This window comes from Oncorhynchus kisutch, unplaced genomic scaffold, assembly GCF_002021735.2.
Source record: "Oncorhynchus kisutch isolate 150728-3 unplaced genomic scaffold, Okis_V2 Okis01b-Okis20b_hom, whole genome shotgun sequence".
Lineage (NCBI taxonomy): Eukaryota > Metazoa > Chordata > Actinopteri > Salmoniformes > Salmonidae > Oncorhynchus > Oncorhynchus kisutch.
In genome coordinates this window covers 10351196-10374315 of record NW_022261978.1, presented here as the reverse complement: position 1 = coordinate 10374315, position 23120 = coordinate 10351196, and the positions used below count along the sequence as shown (strand labels likewise).

The window sequence follows — 23120 nt, the reverse complement described above, 5'->3', positions numbered from 1 at the left end:
TATTAGGTTTTTACACGATGTAAAAGCACCATTTCCTATTGAGATGCGGAACATAGAACACGGTCTCTTTCAGAACGTTTGTGACGACCAAGAGATCTGTCATTCATTCATTGCTATGATCTCCCGCAGAAGCTATCCCGTTTCCAGTCTTTCTGTGCCCCCAAATGTTTGAATGTACTAATAATGTTAACAGGTTGTTATCTACCTGGCTAATGAGGTAACAAACATGACTGAACAACCAACATGTAAAAGAAAATGGTTAACAGCCCGCGAGGAGTTTTAGAACAGCAAGCGACGTGGTTTATGAATGGAAACTGCGCCCCCCAATACGTGATAGGAATAACATTTTAAAAATCCTGTTTGGTTTAGAAATTAGCAGTAGTAATGGTGCTAGCACGACGCTAACGAAACTGTACCCAGGAAACAACAGCACAGCGAAGCTTTATCATTACAAAAATAATTTATCTGGGTGATATTCTTTTATAGGCGCACTGGTGCTCCTGAATTAAAATGCCAGGTCGCACAGGACGATATTAAGGAGCATTTGCAACTGAAACGGGGGGGGGGGGGGGGGGGGGGGGTATTTATTGTCTCATCTAGGGTGGTGGAACGCCAGGATCTGTCCTGTTTTCCTCTAGGCAGACTTAGACCTGAGTGGTATACAACAACAGCAGGATCGATGAGTTAGCCAGCTACCTTTTATTATTTTGAAAAGGGACGCTAGAAATGGGCATGGTCTGAAAAACGCATATCAAAGTTGAGATTTTTGAATGAACCAGAAAATCCATAGTTATTTCTGGTTCTTTATCAAAGTTAGATGGCTAGTCCTTATTGATCCTGCCTTGCAGTACACCCCTCTCAATATTAACATGTACATTATGAATAAATACTGTTGGAATTAGATTCGTATGTTTTTCTCACTCTGTACATTTGTTTATTTTTTCCACACACACAATGCAAACACAAGAGGAAATATATCACATGTAAATAGATAGCACTTGATTAACACACAGAGAAAATACACAAAGACAGAGTTCTAAAAAGTTCTAATTGATTTAAAAAGCATTACAACTGACCTACTCTATACTGAAACAGATAGACTCTATGTCCAATTCATGTTAAAACACATTGAGCTCACTTTGTACAGTTTGATTTCGTGTGGCATAAACAGTCAGTCAAAAATATGAGACGAGAAGTGTTGGAGCACTGTATGTGTTCACTCATTAATTAACTGATGTATTATTGTTAAATCTCTCTTTCCACACTGGGAGCAGCGGTAAGGTGTTTCCCCTGCGTCTGTTACCATCAGTTAATTAATGAGTTACGTTAAATCTCTCTTTCCACACTGGGAGCAGTGGTAAGGTGTTTCCCCTGTGTCTGTTACCTCGTGGTCTTTCAGGTTCCCTAACTAGGTAAATATCTTTCCAATATATATTTCTCTGCAATGTGTATTCTTTCAAGGCTTCTCCGCGGAGTGTGTCCTCTCATGTTTTTTCAGGTATCTTGACTGTGTGAAACTCTTTCCACACTGGGAACAGGGGTGAGGCTTCTCTTTTATGTGTGTCCACTCATGTGTTTTCAGGCCCCATAACTGGATAAAACTCTTTCCACACAGGGAGCAGTGGAAATGCTTCTCTCCTTTGTGTAATATCTTATGTTTTGTCAGGCCCCCTAACTGAGTAAAACTCTTCCCACACAGGGAGCAGTCGAAGGGCTTTTCTCCTGTGTGAATTCTCTCGTGTGCTTTCAGGTGCCCCAACCGGGTAAAACGCTTTCCACAATGTGAGCAGTGGAAGGGCTTTTCTCCTCTGTGCATGCTCTCATGTCCTTTCAGGCTTCCTAAATGGGTAAAACGCTTTCCACAAAGTGAGCAGTGGAAGGGCTTTTCTCCTGTGTGCATTCTCTCATGTTCTTTCAGGCTCCCTAATTGGGTAAAACTCTTTCCACAATCGGAGCAGCGGAAAGGCTTCTCTCCTCTGTGCCTTCTCTCATCCATTTGCAGGTGCCATAAACGGGTAAAACTCTTTCCACACTGGGAGCAGTGGAAAGGCTTTTCTCCCGTGTGTATCATCTCATGTCTTTTCAGGCTAAATAACCTGGTAAAACTCTTTCCACACTGGGAGCAGTGGTAAGTCTCCTCTCCTGCGTGTATTCCTTCATGCCTTTTCAAGGACCCTAACCGGGTAAAACTCTTTCCACACTGGGAGCAGTGGTGTCGTCTTACTGGTTTGGATGTCTCTGGCTCTGGTTCCTCTGAGTCTGGTCCTTCACCTGCTAAAGAAAAACAGTATGTGTATTTAAAAGAGAGACCTGAATGAAATCTCCACATGAAACAACTGTCTTCCTATGAGGTTAAATCCTAACCACATCCCTCAATAACCTGAGGCCAGTTTTCAAACAATTCTTACATTTAAAAAAGTCTTATAGCAGAGCACTATAACATAGAAATTGAGGACTATAGTATTTAAATCAATGTCATAAGCTGCATTTGATCCATTGGTAATACTGTTTTGTTGTTGGCCCACTCTTGATGGTAAACACATCTTACAATGTGGCTTTAAACGGATACTGCGAGATTTCTGGCAACTCATGTTAGCGCAATGACTGAAAGTCTACAGGTATGCTAGCGGATGCTAGTTAGCATTGTCCTGTGAAACTACCTCTAACTTCCTTCATAGTGCACGGCAGTCTACAGGTATGCTAGCGGATGCTAGTTAGCATTGTCCTGTGAAACTACCTCTAACTTCCTTCATAGTGCACGGCAGTCTACAGGTATGCTAGCGGATGCTAGTTAGCATTGTCCTGTGAAACTACCTCTAACTTCCTTCATAGTGCACGGCAGAGACAGACAAAATGGATCCACGAGTTCATCTGACATTGGGTCCAGTGCCTTCAGAAAGTATTCATAGCCCTTGACTTGTTCCACATGTTGTTGTGTTACAGCCTGAATGCAAAATGAATTAAATAAAACATTCTAATACATCCACACACACAATACCCCGTAATGACATCATAATTCCCCATAATGACATCACAATACCCCATAATGACATCACAATAGCCCATAATGACATCACAATAGCCCATAATGACATCACAATACCCCATAATGACAAAGTAAAAACGTGTTTTTAGACATTTTTGCACATTGATTGATAATGAAATACAGGAAATATCTAAATTTACATCATATTTCCCACCCCCGAGGCAATACATGTTAAAATCACCTTTGACAGCGATTACACCTGTGAGTTTTTCTGGGTAAGTCGGTCAAGTTGGTTGTTGATCATTGCTAAACAGCCATTTTAAAGTCTTACAACAGATTTTCAATCCGATTTAAGTCATAACTGTAACTACGCCACTCAGGAAGATTCAATGTCGTCTTGGTAAGCAACTCCAGTGTAGATTTTCTGAATGCTGGAAACATTTGGCTACTCGGTTTTGTTGTTTTTGATTAAAAAAAAAACCTAAGTTAGATTATAAATACTGGACTTGTTTTTTTGCATGGATTCTGCAAATATTTATTGTTCCGGAATCCTGCTTAAAGGGGAAGTTGACCCACAAACTCTTGTGGGTCCTTTATAACACGTGGCTGTTTGTCAGGATCCCAGACAGTTTTTAGGTACATTGTTTGAGTATTTAGAGCGTAATAATAAATACACAATGAGTAACGATAACATGGCTGTAAACACAGAGTACCAGTACTGAGTTGATGTGTAGGGGTACTAGGTAACAACATGGCTGTATACACAGAGTACCAGTACTGAGTTGATGTGTAGGGGTACTAGGTAATAACATGGCTGTAAACACAGAGTACCAGTACTGAGTTGATGTGTAGGGGTACTAGGTAATAACATGGCTGTAAACACAGAGTACCAGTACTGAGTTGATGTGTAGGGGTACTAGGTAATAACATGGCTGTATACACAGAGTACCAGTACTGAGTTGATGTGTAGGGGTACTAGGTAATAACATGGCTGTAAACACAGAGTACCAGTACTGAGTTGATGTGTAGTGGTACTAGGTAATAACATGGCTGTATACACAGAGTACCAGTACTGAGTTGATGTGTAGGGGTACTAGGTAATAACATGGCTGTATACACAGAGTACCAGTACTGAGTTGATGTGTAGGGGTACTAGGTAATAACATGGCTGTATACACAGAGTACCAGTACTGAGTTGATGTGTAGGGGTACTAGGTAATAACATGGCTGTAAACACAGAGTACCAGTACTGAGTTGATGTGTAGGGGTACTAGGTAATAACATGGCTGTAAACACAGAGTACCAGTACTGAGTTGATGTGTAGGGGTACTAGGTAATAACATGGCTGTAAACACAGAGTACCAGTACTGAGTTGATGTGTAGGGGTACGAGGTAATAACATGGCTGTATACACAGAGTACCAGTACTGAGTTGATGTGTAGGGGTACGAGCTAATAACATGGCTGTATACACAGAGTACCAGTACTGAGTTGATGTGTAGGGGTACTAGGTAATAACATGGCTGTAAACACAGAGTACCAGTACTGAGTTGATGTGTAGGGGTACTAGGTAATAACATGGCTGTAAACACAGAGTACCAGTACTGAGTTGATGTGTAGGGGTACTAGGTAATAACATGGCTGTAAACACAGAGTACCAGTACTGAGTTGATGTGTAGGGGTACTAGGTAATAACATGGCTGTAAACACAGAGTACCAGTACTGAGTTGATGTGTAGGGGTACTAGGTAATAACATGGCTGTATACACAGAGTACCAGTACTGAGTTGATGTGTAGGGGTACTAGGTAATAACATGGCTGTATACACAGAGTACCAGTACTGAGTTGATGTGTAGGGGTACTAGGTAATAACATGGCTGTAAACACAGAGTACCAGTACTGAGTTGATGTGTAGTGGTACTAGGTAATAACATGGCTGTATACACAGAGTACCAGTACTGAGTTGATGTGTAGGGGTACTAGGTAATAACATGGCTGTATACACAGAGTACCAGTACTGAGTTGATGTGTAGGGGTACTAGGTAATAACATGGCTGTATACACAGAGTACCAGTACTGAGTTGATGTGTAGGGGTACTAGGTAATAACATGGCTGTAAACACAGAGTACCAGTACTGAGTTGATGTGTAGGGGTACTAGGTAATAACATGGCTGTAAACACAGGGGTACCAGTACTGAGTTGATGTGTAGGGGTACTAGGTAATAACATGGCTGTATACACAGAGTACCAGTACTGAGTTGATGTGTAGGGGTACTAGGTAATAACATGGCTGTATACACAGAGTACCAGTAGTGAGTTGATGTGTAGGGGTACTAGGTAATAACATGGCTGTATACACAGAGTACCAGTACTGAGTTGATGTGTAGGGGTACTAGGTAATAACATGGCTGTAAACACAGAGTACCAGTACTGAGTTGATGTGTAGGGGTACTAGGTAATAACATGGCTGTAAACACAGAGTACCAGTACTGAGTTGATGTGTAGGGGTACGAGGTAATAACATGGCTGTATACACAGAGTACCAGTACTGAGTTGATGTGTAGGGGTACGAGCTAATAACATGGCTGTATACACAGAGTACCAGTACTGAGTTGATGTGTAGGGGTACTAGGTAATAACATGGCTGTAAACACAGAGTACCAGTACTGAGTTGATGTGTAGGGGTACTAGGTAATAACATGGCTGTAAACACAGAGTACCAGTACTGAGTTGATGTGTAGGGGTACTAGGTAATAACATGGCTGTATACACAGAGTACCAGTACTGAGTTGATGTGTAGGGGTACTAGGTAATAACATGGCTGTAAACACAGAGTACCAGTACTGAGTTGATGTGTAGGGGTACTAGGTAATAACATGGCTGTAAACACAGAGTACCAGTACTGAGTTGATGTGTAGGGGTACTAGGTAATAACATGGCTGTAAACACAGAGTACCAGTACTGAGTTGATGTGTAGGGGTACTAGGTAATAACATGGCTGTAAACACAGAGTACCAGTACTGAGTTGATGTGTAGGGGTACTAGGTAATAACATGGCTGTAAACACAGAGTACCAGTACTGAGTTGATGTGTAGGGGTACTAGGTAATAACATGGCTGTATACACAGAGTACCAGTACTGAGTTGATGTGTAGGGGTACTAGGTAATAACATGGCTGTATACACAGAGTACCAGTACTGAGTTGATGTGTAGGGGTACTAGGTAATAACATGGCTGTAAACACAGAGTACCAGTACTGAGTTGATGTGTAGGGGTACTAGGTAATAACATGGCTGTAAACACAGAGTACCAGTACTGAGTTGATGTGTAGGGGTACTAGGTAATAACATGGCTGTAAACACAGAGTACCAGTACTGAGTTGATGTGTAGGGGTACTAGGTAATAACATGGCTGTAAACACAGAGTACCAGTACTGAGTTGATGTGTAGGGGTACTAGGTAATAACATGGCTGTAAACACAGAGTACCAGTACTGAGTTGATGTGTAGGGGTACTAGGTAATAACATGGCTGTATACACAGAGTACCAGTACTGAGTTGATGTGTAGTGGTACTAGGTAATAACATGGCTGTAAACACAGAGTACCAGTACTGAGTTGATGTGTAGGGGTACTAGGTAATAACATGGCTGTATACACAGAGTACCAGTACTGAGTTGATGTGTAGGGGTACTAGGTAATAACATGGCTGTAAACACAGAGTACCAGTACTGAGTTGATGTGTAGGGGTACTAGGTAATAACATGGCTGTATACACAGAGTACCAGTACTGAGTTGATGTGTAGTGGTACTAGGTAATAACATGGCTGTATACACAGAGTACCAGTACTGAGTTGATGTGTAGGGGTACTAGGTAATAACATGGCTGTATACACAGAGTACCAGTACTGAGTTGATGTGTAGGGGTACTAGGTAATAACATGGCTGTATACACAGAGTACCAGTACTGAGTTGATGTGTAGGGGTACGAGCTAATAACATGGCTGTATACACAGAGTACCAGTACTGAGTTGATGTGTAGGGGTACTAGGTAATAACATGGCTGTATACACAGAGTACCAGTACTGAGTTGATGTGTAGGGGTACGAGGTAATAACATGGCTGTATACAAAGAGTACCAGTACTGAGTTGATGTGTAGGGGTACTAGGTAATAACATGGCTGTATACACAGAGTACCAGTACTGAGTTGATGTGTAGGGATACTGGGTAATAACATGGCTGTATACACAGAGTACCAGTACTGAGTTGATGTGTAGGGGTACTAGGTAATAACATGGCTGTATACACAGAGTACCAGTACTGAGTTGATGTGTAGGGGTACTAGGTAATAACATGGCTGTATACACAGAGTACCAGTACTGAGTTGATGTGTAGGGGTACTAGGTAATAACATGGCTGTATACACAGAGTACCAGTACTGAGTTGATGTGTAGGGGTACTAGGTAATAACATGGCTGTATACACAGAGTACCAGTACTGAGTTGATGTGTAGGGGTACTAGGTAATAACATGGCTGTATACACAGAGTACCAGTACTGAGTTGATGTGTAGGGGTACTAGGTAATAACATGGCTGTATACACAGAGTACCAGTACTGAGTTGATGTGTAGGGGTACTAGGTAATAACATGGCTGTATACACAGAGTACCAGTACTGAGTTGATGTGTAGGGGTACTAGGTAATAACATGGCTGTATACACAGAGTACCAGTACTGAGTTGATGTGTAGGGGTACTAGGTAACAACATGGCTGTATACACAGAGTACCAGTACTGAGTTGATGTGTAGGGGTACTAGGTAACAACATGGCTGTATACACAGAGTACCAGTACTGAGTTGATGTGTAGGGGTACTAGGTAATAACATGGCTGTATACACAGAGTACCAGTACTGAGTTGATGTGTAGGGGTACTAGGTAATAACATGGCTGTATACACAGAGTACCAGTACTGAGTTGATGTGTAGGGGTACTAGGTAATAACATGGCTGTATACACAGAGTACCAGTACTGAGTTGATGTGTAGGGGTACTAGGTAATAACATGGCTGTATACACAGAGTACCAGTACTGAGTTGATGTGTAGGGGTACGAGGTAATAACATGGCTGTATACACAGAGTACCAGTACTGAGTTGATGTGTAGGGGTACTAGGTAATAACATGGCTGTATACACAGAGTACCAGTACTGAGTTGATGTGTAGGGGTACGAGGTAGTTGATGTGTAGGGGTACTAGGTAATAACATGGCTGTATACACAGAGTACCAGTACTGAGTTGATGTGTAGGGGTACGAGCTAATAACATGGCTGTATACACAGAGTACCAGTACTGAGTTGATGTGTAGGGGTACTAGGTAATAACATGGCTGTAAACACAGAGTACCAGTACTGAGTTGATGTGTAGGGGTACTAGGTAATAACATGACTGTTTACACAGAGTACCAGTACTGAGTTGATGTGTAGGGGTACTAGGTAATAACATGGCTGTATACATAGAGTACCAGTACTGAGTTGATGTGTAGGGGTACTAGGTAATAACATGGCTGTATACACAGAGTACCAGTACTGAGTTGATGTGTAGGGGTACTAGGTAATAACATGGCTGTATACACAGAGTACCAGTACTGAGTTGATGTGTAGGGGTACGAGGTAATAACATGGTTGTTTACACAGAGTACCAGTACTGAGTTGATGTGTAGGGGTACTAGGTAATAACATGGCTGTATACACAGAGTACCAGTACTGAGTCCATGGTCTAACTAATGCTGTGAGTTGCTTAGTAACAGTAATTGTTTTATGTTTAATAATAACATTAAATTGTTAATAAAACAATTTAACTACAATGTTATTTCTTGAAAATGTTATTCGTATAAGACGCTATGAGCCTCAGCTTCCTGGAATCCAATGTAGCTGCTGTTGTGGTCGGGGTAGTTAGATAGAACTGCTGCCACCAAAAGCTGGTATGACCAGTCGTTGGCCTTGACCTAGATGTTCTCCCTTCAACATCCACTCCAGGGTGAGACACGTCGTTGTCCTTGACCTAGATGTTCTCCCTTCAACATCCACTCCAGGGTGAGACACGTCGTTGGCCTTGACCTAGATGTTCTCCCTTCAACATCCACTCCAGGGTGAGACACGTCGTTGGCCTTGACCTAGATGTTCTCCCCTCAACATCCACTCCAGGGTGAGACACGTCGTTGGCCTTGACCTAGATGTTCTCCCCTCAACATCCACTCCAGGGTGAGACACGTCGTTGGCCTTGACCTAGATGTTCTCCCCTCAACATCCACTCCAGGGTGAGACACGTCGTTGGCCTTGACCTAGATGTTCTCCCCTCAACATCCACTCCAGGGTGAGGACCCATCGTTGGCCTTGACCTAGATGTTCTCCCCTCAACATCCACTCCAGGGTGAGACACGTCGTTGGCCTTGACCTAGATGTTCTCCCCTCAACATCCACTCCAGGTTGAGGACACGTCGTTGGCCTTGACCTAGATGTTCTCCCCTCAACATCCACTCCAGGGTGAGACACGTCGTTGGCCTTGACCTAGATGTTCTCCCCTCAACATCCACTCCAGGGTGAGGACCAGTCGTTGGCCTTGACCTTGATGTTCTCCCCTCAACATCCACTCCAGGGTGAGGACCCATCGTTGGCCTTGACCTAGATGTTCTCCCCTCAACATCCACTCCAGGGTGAGGATCTACTGTTGGCCTTGACCTAGATGTTCTCCCCTCAACATCCACTCCAGGGCGAGGACCCATCGTTGGCCTTGACCTAGATGTTCTCCCCTCAACATCCACTCCAGGGTGAGGACCTACTGTTGGCCTTGACCTAGATGTTCTCCCCTCAACATCCACTTCAGGGTGAGACCCATCGTTGGCCTTGACCTAGATGTTCTCCCCTCAACATCCACTCCAGCGTGAGGACCCATCGTTGGCCTTGACCTAGATGTTCTCCCCTCAACATCCACTCCAGGGTGAGGACCTACTGTTGGCCTTGACCTAGATGTTCTCCCCTCAGCATCCACTCCAGGGTGAGACCCGTCGTTGGCCTTGACCTAGATGTTCTCCCCTCAGCATCCACTCCAGGGTGAGGACCTACTGTTGGCCTTGACCTAGATGTTCTCCCCTCAACATCCACTCCAGGTTGAGGACCCGTCGTTGGCCTTGACCTAGATGTTCTCCCCTCAACATCCACTTCAGGGTGAGACCCATCGTTGGCCTTGACCTAGATGTTCTCCCCTCAACATCCACTCCAGCGTGAGGACCCATCGTTGGCCTTGACCTAGATGTTCTCCCCTCAACATCCACTCCAGGGTGAGGACCTACTGTTGGCCTTGACCTAGATGTTCTCCCCTCAGCATCCACTCCAGGGTGAGACCCGTCGTTGGCCTTGACCTAGATGTTCTCCCCTCAGCATCCACTCCAGGGTGAGGACCTACTGTTGGCCTTGACCTAGATGTTCTCCCCTCAACATCCACTCCAGGTTGAGGACCCGTCGTTGGCCTTGACCTAGATGTTCTCCCCTCAACATCCACTCCAGGGCGAGGACCCGTCGTCAGTCTGATGTTCGACCTCCTCCATTATCGGAATAAACTGGTCCCATTGTCAACAGCAGGGACTTTCACTGTCTTTTGGTAGAGGTAGGCATCTCACTCAACTACACCACCAGTCCCCATGCGTTCTGTGTGGAGTAAAGGTGGTCTAGAGTTTGTTTTCCTCTGGTTGCACATTTAGCATGCTGGTAGAAATGAGGTCAAACTGATTTAAGTTTCCCTGCATTAAAGTCCCAGGCCACTAGGAGCACCACTTCTGGATGAGCTTTTTCCTGGTTTCTTATGACCTCATACAGTTTGTTGAGTGCAGTCTTAGTTCCAGCATCAGTCTGTGGTGGTAAATAGACATTGTTTTGTTTTGTTTGTTTTTTAAACTTTTAGCTTTGTCCGAGACAGTTTTAGAATTTTAGCTAACCCTAATTCTACTAACCTACCACGTTAATTACCCTAATTCTACTAACCTACCACGTTAATTACCCCAATTCTACTAACCTACCACGTTAATTACCCTAATTCTACTAACCTACCACGTTAATTACCCCAATTCTACTAACCTACCACGTTAATTACCCAAATTCTACTAACCTACCACGTTAATTACCCTAATTCTACTAACCTACCACGTTAATTACCCTAATTCTACTAACCTACCACGTTAATTACCCTAATTCTACTAACCTACCACGTTAATTACCCTAATTCTACTAACCTACCACGTTAATTACCCTAATTCTACTAACCTACCACGTTAATTACCCTAATTATACTAACCTACCACGTTAATTACCCAAATTCTACTAACCTACCACGTTAATTACCCTAATTCTACTAACCTACCACGTTAATTACCCTAATTATACTAACCTACCACGTTAATTACCCTAATTCTAAAACCAAAAATTCTACTAACCTACCACGTTAATTACCCTAACCTTAACCTAATTCTACTAACCTACCACGTTAATTATCCTAACCTTAACCTAATTCTACTAACCTGCCACGTTAATTATCCTAACCTTAACCTAATTCTACTAACCTGCTACATTAATTATCCCAATTCCTATTTTAAAGGTCCCTGATTTGAAATCAGTATTTCTGTTAATAATTATATATTTTTTTATTAATTCTTATCCACATGTGGTATCGACATTGTTACCTTCCCACAAGACAAACTGAAAATGTCTCTCACAAACAGGTGAACTCACAAAGAAACTCCCTGGGACAACCAAAACCAAACAGGTAGGGTTGTAGAAGAGGTTCTGAAAGACATCCTTTAAAGTTGACATGTAACTAGGAAATGTGCCCTAAACGATTCCCACCATGGATGCCCACTAAGGAGAGCCAAATGAAAAGACAAGCCCACACCAACTTAAGACAGGGAGTCAACAGAAAGCAGAGCTATAGGAAACAGGGAAGACAGGGAGTCAACAGGAAGCAGAGCTATAGGAAACAGGGAAGACAGGGAGTCAACAGGAAGCAGAGCTATAGGAAACAGGGAAGACAGGGAGTCAACAGGAAGCAGAGCTATAGGAAACAGGGAAGACAGGGAGTCAACAGGAAGCAGAGCTATAGGAAACAGGGAAGACAGGGAGTCAACAGGAAGCAGAGCTATAGGAAACAGGGAAGACAGGGAGTCAACAGGAAGCAGAGCTATAGGAAACAGGGAAGACAGGGAGTCAACAGGAAGCAGAGCTATAGGAAACAGGGAAGACAGGGAGTCAACAGGAAGCAGAGCTATAGGAAACAGGGAAGACAGGGAGTCAACAGGAAGCAGAGCTATAGGAAACAGGGCAGACAGGGAGTCAACAGGAAGCAGAGCTATAGGAAACAGGGCAGACAGGGAGTCAACAGGAAGCAGAGCTATAGGAAACAGGGAAGACAGGGAGTCAACAGGAAGCAGAGCTATAGGAAACAGGGAAGACAGGGAGTCAACAGGAAGCAGAGCTATAGGAAACAGGGAAGACAGGGAGTCAACAGGAAGCAGAGCTATAGGAAACAGGGAAGACAGGGAGTCAACAGGAAGCAGAGCTATAGGAAACAGGGAAGACAGGGAGTCAACAGGAAGCAGAGCTATAGGAAACAGGGAAGACAGGGAGTCAACAGGAAGCAGAGCTATAGGAAACAGGGAAGACAGGGAGTCAACAGGAAGCAGAGCTATAGGAAACAGGGAAGACACCGGATAAAAGGCTTGGGTTCACACTTAAACAGGGAGAACCAACAAGTCATTACTCTCTCAACATCTATCATGCCAACTGATGAACATGCCAGCAGGTCTTAAGGATCACCTGGGGCAGTACAGGTGAAACGCCTTCTGACGAGAGATGACAAGCCAGCACGGGTGAAACACCTGACTAACACCATTCAGTGCACAATTACTTTAGCAAAAAGCAGCTCGAGTAGTTTCAGAACTAATGAGCTGCTCTACAACAGTGACCACAGAACTAATGAGCTGCTCTACAACAGTGACCACAGAACTAATGAGCTGCTCTACAACACTGACCACAGAACTAATGAGCTGCTCTACAACACTGACCACAGAACTAATGAGCTGCTCTACAACACTGACCACAGAACTAATGAGCTGCTCTACAACAGTGACCACAGAACTAATGAGCTGCTATACAACAGTGAATACACTGACCACAGAACTAATGAGCTGCTGTACAACAGTGAATACACTGACCACAGAACTAATGAGCTGCTCTACAACACTGACCACAGAACTAATGAGCTGCTCTACAACAGTGACCACAGAACTAATGAGCTGCTCTACAACAGTGAATACACTGACCACAGAACTAATGAGCTGCTCTACAACAGTGAACACACTGACCACAGAACTAATGAGCTGCTCTACAACAGTGAATACACTGACCACAGAACTAATGAGCTGCTCTACAACAGTGAATACACTGACCACAGAACTAATGAGCTGCTCTACAACAGTGAATACACTGACCACAGAACTAATGAGCTGCTGTACAACAGTGAATACACTGACCACAGAACTAATGAGCTGCTCTACAACAGTGACCACAGAACTAATGAGCTGCTGTACAACAGTGAATACACTGACCACAGAACTAATGAGCTGCTCTACAACAGTGACCACAGAACTAATGAGCTGCTCTACAACAGTGAATACACTGACCACAGAACTAATGAGCTGCTGTACAACAGTGAATACACTGACCACAGAACTAATGAGCTGCTCTACAACAGTGACCACAGAACTAATGAGCTGCTGTACAACAGTGAATACACTGACAACAGAACTAATGAGCTGCTCTACAACAGTGAATACACTGACCACAGAACTAATGAGCTGCTGTACAACACTGACCACAGAACTAATGAGCTGCTCTACAACACTGACCACACTGACCACAGAACTAATGAGCTGCTCTACAACAGTGAACACAGAACTAATGAGCTGCTCTACAACAGTGAATACACTGACCACAGAACTAATGAGCTGCTCTACAACAGTGAATACACTGACCACAGAACTAATGAGCTGCTCTACAACAGTGACCACAGAACTAATGAGCTGCTCTACAACAGTGAATACACTGACCACAGAACTAATGAGCTGCTCTACAACAGTGAATACACTGACCACAGAACTAATGAGCTGCTCTACAACAGTGAATACACTGACCACAGAACTAATGAGCTGCTATACAACAGTGAATACACTGACCACAGAACTAATGAGCTGCTCTACAACAGTGACCACAGAACTAATGAGCTGCTGTACAACAGTGAATACACTGACCACAGAACTAATGAGCTGCTCTACAACAGTGAATACACTGACCACAGAACTAATGAGCTGCTCTACAACAGTGAATACACTGACCACAGAACTAATGAGCTGCTCTACAACACTGACCACACTGACCACAGAACTAATGAGCTGCTCTACAACAGTGAACACAGAACTAATGAGCTGCTGTACAACAGTGACCACAGAACTAATGAGCTGCTGTACAACAGTGAATACACTGACCACAGAACTAATGAGCTGCTCTACAACAGTGAATACACTGACCACAGAACGAATGAGCTGCTCTACAACAGTGAACACAGAACTAATGAGCTGCTGTACAACAGTGACCACAGAACTAATGAGCTGCTGTACAACAGTGAATACACTGACCACAGAACTAATGAGCTGCTCTACAACAGTGAATACACTGACCACAGAACTAATGAGCTGCTCTACAACAGTGAATACACTGACCACAGAACTAATGAGCTGCTCTACAACAGTGAATACACTGACCACAGAACTAATGAGCTGCTCTACAACAGTGAATACACTGACCACAGAACTAATGAGCTGCTCTACAACACTGACCACACTGACCACAGAACTAATGAGCTGCTCTACAACAGTGAACACAGAACTAATGAGCTGCTGTACAACAGTGACCACAGAACTAATGAGCTGCTGTACAACAGTGAATACACTGACCACAGAACTAATGAGCTGCTCTACAACAGTGAATACACTGACCACAGAACGAATGAGCTGCTCTACAACAGTGAACACAGAACTAATGAGCTGCTGTACAACAGTGACCACAGAACTAATGAGCTGCTGTACAACAGTGAATACACTGACCACAGAACTAATGAGCTGCTCTACAACAGTGAATACACTGACCACAGAACTAATGAGCTGCTCTACAACAGTGAATACACTGACCACAGAACTAATGAGCTGCTATACAACAGTGACCACAGAACTAATGAGCTGCTCTACAACAGTGAATACACTGACCACAGAACTAATGAGCTGCTCTACAACAGTGAATACACTGACCACAGAACTAATGAGCTGCTCTACAACAGTGACCACAGAACTAATGAGCTGCTCTACAACAGTGAATACACAGAACTAATGAGCTACTCTACAACAGTGAATACACTGACCACAGAACTAATGAGCTGCTCTACAACAGTAAATACACTGACCACAGAACTAATGAGCTGCTCTACAACAGTGAATACACTGACCACAGAACTAATGAGCTGCTATACAACACTGACCACAGAACTAATGAGCTGCTATACAACAGTGACCACAGAACTAATGAGCTGCTCTACAACAGTGAATACACTGACCACAGAACTAATGAGCTCCTCTACAACAGTGAATACACTGACCACAGAACTAATGAGCTGCTATACAACAGTGAATACACTGACCACAGAACTAATGAGCTGCTCTACAACAGTGACCACAGAACTAATGAGCTGCTCTACAACAGTGAATACACTGCCCACAGAACTAATGAGCTGCTATACAACAGTGAATACACTGACCACAGAACTAATGAGCTGCTCTACAACAGTGAATACACTGACCACAGAACTAATGAGCTGCTCTACAACAGTGAATACACTGATCACAGAACTAATGAGCTGCTATACAACAGTGAATACACTGACCACAGAACTAATGAGCTGCTCTACAACAGTGACCACAGAACTAATGAGCTGCTGTACAACAGTGAATACACTGACCACAGAACTAATGAGCTGCTCTACAACAGTGACCACAGAACTAATGAGCTGCTCTACAACAGTGAATACACTGACCACAGAACTAATGAGCTGCTGTACAACAGTGAATACACTGACCACAGAACTAATGAGCTGCTCTACAACAGTGACCACAGAACTAATGAGCTGCTGTACAACAGTGAATACACTGACAACAGAACTAATGAGCTGCTCTACAACAGTGAATACACTGACCACAGAACTAATGAGCTGCTGTACAACACTGACCACAGAACTAATGAGCTGCTCTACAACACTGACCACACTGACCACAGAACTAATGAGCTGCTCTACAACAGTGAACACAGAACTAATGAGCTGCTCTACAACAGTGAATACACTGACCACAGAACTAATGAGCTGCTCTACAACAGTGACCACAGAACTAATGAGCTGCTCTACAACAGTGAATACACAGAACTAATGAGCTACTCTACAACAGTGAATACACTGACCACAGAACTAATGAGCTGCTCTACAACAGTAAATACACTGACCACAGAACTAATGAGCTGCTCTACAACAGTGAATACACTGACCACAGAACTAATGAGCTGCTATACAACACTGACCACAGAACTAATGAGCTGCTATACAACAGTGACCACAGAACTAATGAGCTGCTCTACAACAGTGAATACACTGACCACAGAACTAATGAGCTCCTCTACAACAGTGAATACACTGACCACAGAACTAATGAGCTGCTATACAACAGTGAATACACTGACCACAGAACTAATGAGCTGCTCTACAACAGTGACCACAGAACTAATGAGCTGCTCTACAACAGTGAATACACTGCCCACAGAACTAATGAGCTGCTATACAACAGTGAATACACTGACCACAGAACTAATGAGCTGCTCTACAACAGTGAATACACTGACCACAGAACTAATGAGCTGCTCTACAACAGTGAATACACTGATCACAGAACTAATGAGCTGCTATACAACAGTGAATACACTGACCACAGAACTAATGAGCTGCTCTACAACAGTGACCACAGAACTAATGAGCTGCTGTACAACAGTGAATACACTGACCACAGAACTAATGAGCTGCTCTACAACAGTGACCACAGAACTAATGAGCTGCTCTACAACAGTGAATACACTGACCACAGAACTAATGAGCTGCTGTACAACAGTGAATACACTGACCACAGAACTAATGAGCTGCTCTACAACAGTGACCACAGAACTAATGAGCTGCTGTACAACAGTGAATACACTGACAACAGAACTAATGAGCTGCTCTACAACAGTGAATACACTGACCACAGAACTAATGAGCTGCTGTACAACACTGACCACAGAACTAATGAGCTGCTCTACAACACTGACCACACTGACCACAGAACTAATGAGCTGCTCTACAACAGTGAACACAGAACTAATGAGCTGCTCTACAACAGTGAATACACTGACCACAGAACTAATGAGCTGCTCTACAACAGTGAATACACTGACCACAGAACTAATGAGCTGCTCTACAACAGTGACCACAGAACTAATGAGCTGCTCTACAACAGTGAATACACTGACCACAGAACTAATGAGCTGCTCTACAACAGTGAATACACTGACCACAGAACTAATGAGCTGCTCTACAACAGTGAATACACTGACCACAGAACTAATGAGCTGCTATACAACAGTGAATACACTGACCACAGAACTAATGAGCTGCTCTACAACAGTGACCACAGAACTAATGAGCTGCTGTACAACAGTGAATACACTGACCACAGAACTAATGAGCTGCTCTACAACAGTGAATACACTGACCACAGAACTAATGAGCTGCTCTACAACAGTGAATACACTGACCACAGAACTAATGAGCTGCTCTACAACACTGACCACACTGACCACAGAACTAATGAGCTGCTCTACAACAGTGAACACAGAACTAATGAGCTGCTGTACAACAGTGACCACAGAACTAATGAGCTGCTGTACAACAGTGAATACACTGACCACAGAACTAATGAGCTGCTCTACAACAGTGAATACACTGACCACAGAACGAATGAGCTGCTCTACAACAGTGAACACAGAACTAATGAGCTGCTGTACAACAGTGACCACAGAACTAATGAGCTGCTGTACAACAGTGAATACACTGACCACAGAACTAATGAGCTGCTCTACAACAGTGAATACACTGACCACAGAACTAATGAGCTGCTCTACAACAGTGAATACACTGACCACAGAACTAATGAGCTGCTCTACAACAGTGAATACACTGACCACAGAACTAATGAGCTGCTCTACAACAGTGAATACACTGACCACAGAACTAATGAGCTGCTCTACAACACTGACCACACTGACCACAGAACTAATGAGCTGCTCTACAACAGTGAACACAGAACTAATGAGCTGCTGTACAACAGTGACCACAGAACTAATGAGCTGCTGTACAACAGTGAATACACTGACCACAGAACTAATGAGCTGCTCTACAACAGTGAATACACTGACCACAGAACGAATGAGCTGCTCTACAACAGTGAACACAGAACTAATGAGCTGCTGTACAACAGTGACCACAGAACTAATGAGCTGCTGTACAACAGTGAATACACTGACCACAGAACTAATGAGCTGCTCTACAACAGTGAATACACTGACCACAGAACTAATGAGCTGCTCTACAACAGTGAATACACTGACCACAGAACTAATGAGCTGCTATACAACAGTGACCACAGAACTAATGAGCTGCTCTACAACAGTGAATACACTGACCACAGAACTAATGAGCTGCTCTACAACAGTGAATACACTGACCACAGAACTAATGAGCTGCTCTACAACAGTGACCACAGAACTAATGAGCTGCTCTACAACAGTGAATACACAGAACTAATGAGCTACTCTACAACAGTGAATACACTGACCACAGAACTAATGAGCTGCTCTACAACAGTGAATACACTGACCACAGAACTAATGAGCTGCTCTACAACAGTGAATACACTGACCACAGAACTAATGAGCTGCTATACAACACTGACCACAGAACTAATGAGCTGCTATACAACAGTGACCACAGAACTAATGAGCTGCTCTACAACAGTGAATACACTGACCACAGAACTAATGAGCTCCTCTACAACAGTGAATACACTGACCACAGAACTAATGAGCTGCTATACAACAGTGAATACACTGACCACAGAACTAATGAGCTGCTCTACAACAGTGACCACAGAACTAATGAGCTGCTCTACAACAGTGAATACACTGCCCACAGAACTAATGAGCTGCTATACAACAGTGAATACACTGACCACAGAACTAATGAGCTGCTCTACAACAGTGAATACACTGACCACAGAACTAATGAGCTGCTCTACAACAGTGAATACACTGATCACAGAACTAATGAGCTGCTATACAACAGTGAATACACTGACCACAGAACTAATGAGCTGCTCTACAACACTGACCACAGAACTGTAACAGAAGCAGATTGTAGTCTCATCCACACACCACTGTTCTTACTTGAATCTCCCTCTTCTTCTCCTCTCACAGTTCCACGCAGACCCGGTGTTTTCCTGCAGTCGACCAGCCGCACAGACACACTCTTCAGACCCCACAGTAAGGCAACATTGGGAGAGGCACGACCTGGGGACTCTGGGAGACGGAAAGACATGTCCTGGAAACCACAAAAATAAACAATCAATTTAGGGTGGGAAACTCTCTCCTACCTTGATTCCTCTCGTTCTCTGGACCTCCTGCTATAAATGTTGTGGAGGAGAAAGTCCAATCAGAATCATCTGTATTTGCCAAAAAACATTTCACATATCAGTATTTGGATGAACCTCAAATGTTCTCCTCCAATGGATTTATAGAAGGAGGTCCAGGAATTAAGGAAGGAATGTTGAGAACCAGAATCACTTTGTGACTGGGATGTACTCACACCACTCCCCCTCTGCTCTGGGGTGTGGCTCTCTGGAGCTGACTCCGCCTTCAGCCTGTTGCTAGGAAACCAATCCTTGTCTTTCACGTCGCATTCTTTGTCGCAGTGAATAGCATCGTCGTCATCCCCACCAAACTGTCTGGGACTCACTGGTGTCACATTAGATTCTTCCTGTATCTTTCTGATGTCCTCCTTCACTGTAGAGCCCTGGGAGGGCCAGGAAACTGCATATTGCCTCGTTTTTGGATCTGTAAAAGGGAAGAGAGTTTGACTACCGGTAAAAACATAGGTTGTAGCTTTCTCCCTCATCTGATTCCAAACATACTACCAGTAAAAACATAGGTTGTAGCTTTCTCCCTCATCTGATTCCAAACATACTATTGGTAAAAACATAGGTTATAGCTTGCTCCCTCCTCTGATTCCAAACATATCACTTATCATCCTAGGACCTTCGGTCGGAGAGCAATAGACGAGCGAACTCGGAATACAAACTAAAGGAAAATAAACAAATACACTTTTTAAAAAGTAGTATTTTTGATATGAGGTCATTAGAATAAGCCCAATAATGACAACAACAACAACACGTCTTAATACGCTGTGATTAAAATCTTAACTCTAGTTTTTTGCTCCTTTAAGATTGCACCGGAGACATGTATGTGGGGTGTATTGAATGTTATAATGATTCAATTGGAGTTGATGCTTTAAATCAATGTTTTTTACTGGTTATTCAGTGTACCGACACACGTATATATATATATATATTTTTTTTATAATTTAAAATCACACACCAGTTCAACAACTGCATAGTTCTCCCCCTGTTTTTAAGACAATTACTCACCAGTGTTAACCGGATCTTCTGTCTCCTCCTCCTCTTTCACCCCAAAAGGTTTCTCTTCTTTCAATGTTATTGACTCCTCCTTCACTCCAAAAGGCTCTTCTTTCAATGTGATAGAGGAAGCCATCTCCTTTTTTATTCTGAAAGCTTCTACCTCTTCTTCCACTGTGACAGACTCTATCCCCTCTTCCTCCGTTTTAATTCGACAAGCGTCTTCCGTTCCTATCACTGTAATATCCTCCTCTTCTTCTTTAATGACAATGTTCATCCCCAGAGCTGCTTTCTCCGTCCAGCAGATCTCCTCTTCATTAGCAGGAGGAGAGTACCTTAGTGAGCTCATTGTCAGGGATGTTAGCTAGTTAGCATTAGCGACTACCCTAATGCTAGGCTCGGTAACACATGTGCAAATTTAGCAATCTAATCACGTTTACTTGAACTAGTAGATACGTTAAATGAACTGTGTTTAAATCAGCGAGATTCGTGTAGCTACACAAAAATGGCCTACAGAGCTTCAGTGTTTGTATTTCATGTTGGCTAACAAGCTACAGAGATGGTGTTGTTGAAGACGCGTCCAACGCAGTCGGTCGTCACAAGTTACCACAACCACAAAGTCATAAACCCCACCCATTCCCACAATTTATCTTCTTAAAATTAGATTTCAACCTTAACTCTAACCACATTGCTATCCTTATGCCGAACCCTAAATTAACACCAAAAAGAAAATGTTTGTTTAAAAAAAAAAAAATGTTTTCATTAATCTTTCGATTGGCCAATTTTTGACATTGTGGCTGTGGTAACTAGTGGAAACCCGTGTGTCCACTACATTATACGTCACGTGAGAAGCATCACCTGAAAGACTTCGCCATCTGCTGACTGGAGTGGCTAACGCAGTTTCTAAAAAGATTCACTATATAGTTTTTTTTCTTCTGGCAAACGATGTCATTACATATAATTCCAAATAAGGAAATGTGTCTTCCTCTTTTTGAACCTGTTGGACTGTATATGTTGAGGGTTTCCTTCATGTGTTCATCTCCCAGGCACTTGTAAGGACACAGATGACAGACAGGTAGGATCCAGTTGAGGTCGTTTAACGCTGATTCACATAGAGCATGAACAGTGCAGTGTATGGGCTAAGGCACTGAGTTCGAGGTGCTAAAGGAAACTCGACCCCCCCAAAAAACATCCGTGTCAAATGGTTTAGACCCTTTCTTCTTTAAGGTTGCTGCCCCTATCATCACCAAGCCCTATCTCTGACCTTTTAAACCTGTCTCCCCTCTCTGGGGAGGTTCCCATTGACGGGAAGGCAGATACAGTGGGTCCTTTATTTAAAGAGGGAGATCAAGCTGATCCTAACTGTTTACAGGCCTATTTTTAAATTTGCCCCGTTTGTCAAAAGTGTTGGAACAACTTGTCAATAATCAATTGACTGTCTTTCTTGATGTCTATAGTTACTCTCTGGTATGGAATCTGGTTTCCTCTCAGGTTATAGATGTGTCACTACAACTTAAAGGTTCTAAATGATGTCACCATTGCACTTGATTCTAAGCAATGTTGTGCTGCTATTTTTATTGACTTGGCCAAAGCTTTTGACACGATAGACCATTCCATTCTTCTGGGCCGGCTAAGGTGTATTGGTGTCTCTGAGGGGTCTTTGGTCTGGTTTGCTAACTACCTCTCTCAAAGAGTGTGGTGTATAAAGTCAGAAAATCTGCTGTCTCAGCAACTGCCTGTCACCAAGGGAGTACCCCAAGGCTCAATCCTAACCCCCACACTCTTCTCAACTTACATCAACAACATAGCTCAGGCATTAGGAAGCTCTCATCCATCCATTTATATGCAGATGATACAGTCTTATACTCAGCTGGCCCCTCCCTGGATTTTGTGTTAAATGCTCTACAACAAAGCTTTCTTAGTGTCCAACAAGCTTAATTTTAACCTTGTTCTGAACACTTCAAAAACAAAGGTGCATGTTCATTAATTGTTTTTGGTTCATTGAACAAGCATGGGAAACAGTGTTTAAACCCTTTACAATGAAGATCTGTGAAGTTATTTGGATTTTTACAAATGATCTTTGAAAGACAGGGTCCTGAAAAAGGGACATTTCTTTTTTTTGCTGAGTTTAGTAACCAAAAAAGTGTTAATACAAATCTAAATATATTTTATATTTGAGATTCTTCAAAGTTGCCACCCTTTGCACACACTTGGCTTGTGGATG

The 23120-nt window shown here is 43.1% G+C and overlaps 1 protein-coding gene across 2 annotated transcripts; it reads right to left on the bottom strand.

Moving 5' to 3' along the window:
• Window positions 1-911: 911 nt before the first annotated feature.
• Window positions 912-21834, bottom strand: LOC116358858 (zinc finger protein 260-like). Of its 2 annotated transcripts, none has more exons than XM_031811109.1 (4): window positions 20909-21834; window positions 20071-20318; window positions 19653-19806; window positions 912-2271 (listed from the first exon to the last, which is right to left on the bottom strand). In XM_031811109.1, the coding sequence occupies exons 1-4, from the start codon at window positions 21243-21245 to the stop codon at window positions 1457-1459; spliced, it is 1554 nt and encodes a 517-aa protein (XP_031666969.1). In that variant the 5' UTR covers window positions 21246-21834; the 3' UTR covers window positions 912-1456. The 2 variants fall into 2 exon arrangements, with proteins under 2 accessions (XP_031666969.1, XP_031666968.1); XM_031811108.1 differs by having other exon boundaries at window positions 912-2274; window positions 20909-21831.
• Window positions 21835-23120: the final 1286 nt, after the last annotated feature.

Bases quoted from the DNA above. Each gene is read 5' to 3' on its own strand.
- LOC116358858 (XM_031811108.1), bottom strand. From the start codon at position 21,245: ATGAGCTCACTAAGGTACTCTCCTCCTGCTAATGAAGAGGAGATCTGC. The intron at 19,807-20,070 runs GTGAGTACATCC...TGTGGTTTCCAG, and splicing joins CAGAGCAGAGGGGGAGTGGT to GACATGTCTTTCCGTCTCCC. The intron at 2,275-19,652 runs GTAAGAACAGTG...GTTTTTCTTTAG, and splicing joins AGAAGAAGAGGGAGATTCAA to CAGGTGAAGGACCAGACTCA.